The sequence below is a fragment of the Nerophis ophidion genome, linkage group LG09 (assembly GCF_033978795.1).
Source record: "Nerophis ophidion isolate RoL-2023_Sa linkage group LG09, RoL_Noph_v1.0, whole genome shotgun sequence".
Classification (NCBI taxonomy): Eukaryota; Metazoa; Chordata; class Actinopteri; order Syngnathiformes; family Syngnathidae; genus Nerophis; species Nerophis ophidion.
In genome coordinates this window covers 8,864,230-8,866,697 of record NC_084619.1, presented here as the reverse complement: position 1 = coordinate 8,866,697, position 2,468 = coordinate 8,864,230, and the positions used below count along the sequence as shown (strand labels likewise).

The 2,468-nt window shown below is 41.8% G+C and overlaps 1 protein-coding gene across 1 annotated transcript; it reads left to right on the top strand.

The window, feature by feature from the left end:
- Positions 1 to 466: 466 nt before the first annotated feature.
- On the top strand, positions 467 to 872 carry LOC133558757 (cAMP-regulated phosphoprotein 19-like). The gene has a single exon (XM_061909916.1). It carries the CDS (start codon positions 537 to 539, stop codon positions 870 to 872), a length of 336 nt encoding a protein of 111 aa, XP_061765900.1. The 5' UTR covers positions 467 to 536.
- The last annotated feature ends 1,596 nt before the right edge of the window (positions 873 to 2,468 follow it).

The window sequence follows — 2,468 nt, the reverse complement described above, 5'->3', positions numbered from 1 at the left end:
TATCCACTGACGTCACAATTGGAAAACACATCACTATATACATGCATATATATATATATATATATATATATATATATATATATATATATATATATATATATATATATATATGTGTGTGTATATATATATATATGAATATATGAATGTATGAATATACGTATGTAAATATATAATTCTATATATATATATATATATGTATATATATATATATATTTGAATGTATGAATATACGTATGTATATATATATATATATAATTATTTATATGTATATATATCTACATATGTGTAGATATATATGTATATATATATATATTTACATGTGTATATATATATATATATATATAGATATGTATTTATATGTAAATATACACATATACATACGTATATACATACATGCATATATATATGTATCTATATATACATATGTAGACATATAAATACATATATATATACATACATACATACATGATCCCGCACCCCTGGTGCAGGTAGGACCTTCTCCTTTCTCTGCAACAGGCCACATTTTAAGTTCGAAAATGTCAGAGTTGGCCAAAGGAGCCATGACTATGGAAGAAGAGCGGGAAATGGATGACAAAGTTGTCAGTACAGAGAAAGCAGAAGAAGCCAAGATAAAGGTCATGCATCCCAATCTTGGAGCTAGACCGGGAGGTTCAGATTTTCTGAGAAAACGACTTCAGAAAGGGCTAAAGTATTTTGATTCTGGCGATTACAACATGGCCAAGGCCAACATGAAGAATAAACACTTGCCATCAGCCCCAACAGAGAAGGCTCAGATCACAGGTGGTCACATCCCGACACCTCAGGACCTGCCTCAGAGAAAGACCTCTATTGCGACAAGAAAAACTGGCTGAGAGATGAGTATTTTTGTAGCTTTATTATAGCTCGGTATAGCTCATTTGGTAGAGCGGCCGTGCCAGCAACTTGATGGTTCCAGGTTCGTTTCCCGCTTTGGCCATCCTAGTCACTGCCATTGTGTCCTTGGGCAAGACACTTTACCCACCTGCTCCCAGTGCCACCCACACTGGTTTAAATGGAACTTCGATATTGGGTTTCACTATGTAAAGCGCTTTGAGTCACTAGAGAAAAGCGCTATATATAAATATAATTCACAATTCACTTATCTATACACATATATACATACATATATACTGTATCTCTCTCTAGGCCTCCGTCAGTCGTAACGACTATGGATTCTGCGCCAGTCCAGAGGTCAAGTTTAAACTCAGCGATAACGCCTCCTGTGACTCATGAGTCCGATGTGGGAGAGGCAAACGCAGATATAGCTGGAAGGCACAACTGCAGGAGTGCTTGTCTTCCGCTTGGTTCTGTTTTCATTAGCTGTGGCATGGATCTTTTCCCCGCCAGTCTTCAGCTGTTTGTGAAGGACACTGCGCCGCTACATCTTTTCCAATGTTCAGTGTGTATGTCCAGGGCTTTCATGTCCCGCTTGCAGACATCTTTGAAGCGCAGTTTCGGCCGGCCAACAGATCTCTTGCCAGAGGCAAGTTCGCCATACAGGATGTCCTTTGGGATACGTCCATCCTCCATACGGCACACGTGGCCGAGCCAATGCAGCCTGCGTTGTCTGAGCAGCGTGAACATGGTAGGCAGACCAGCGCATTGGAGGACTTGGGCATTCGTCACCTTGTCACTCCAATGGATGCCGAGGATCCAGTGAAGGCAGCGCATGTGGAAGGTGTTCAGTTTACGCTCCTGTTTGGAGTATGTTTTCCATGTTTCGCTGCCGTAGAGAAGAGTGCTGACAATGCAGGCGTTGTACACTGCCATCTTGGTAGGAGTTGTCAGCTTCCGGTTCTCCCAGACGCGGGTTGTGAGGCGCCCTAGAGTTGGGGCAGCTTTGCCGATATGTTTGTTGATCTCACCATCAAGGGGCAGATTGTCACTGATAGTGGATCCCAGTTAAGTAAATTGGTGTACGATTTCGAGTTGGTGCTTATTGATTGTGATGGCTGGTGGAGTGTGCACTTCCTGACTCAGCACATTGGTCTTATTTAGGCTGATGGAAAGCCCAAAGTCTTTGCAGGCCTGGGAGAATCTGTCCATAAGGCACTGGAGTTCTTGTTCAGTGTGTGAAATGACGGCGGCATCATCAGCAAAGAGCATGTCCCGGATGATTGTCTCACGGACTTTGGTCCTTGCTTTAAGAGGTCCTAGGTTTAAAAGTCGGCTGTCAGATCTTGTACGTAGATATACCCCTTCTGTTGCAGTCCCAAAAACATGTTTGATGAGCAGGGCAAAGAAGATGCCAAAAAGGGTAGGAGCAAGGACACAACCTTGCTTGACGCCGCTCTTAATGTCAAATGGGCAAAACCGCTCTAAAACAACACCTCCAGGCAACTTCAACACTTTACTAATACCCTCCTCCATTCACATCCCATCTCCCCGGATTATAAACAACTCAAATGTACTTCTAATGTATATACTTG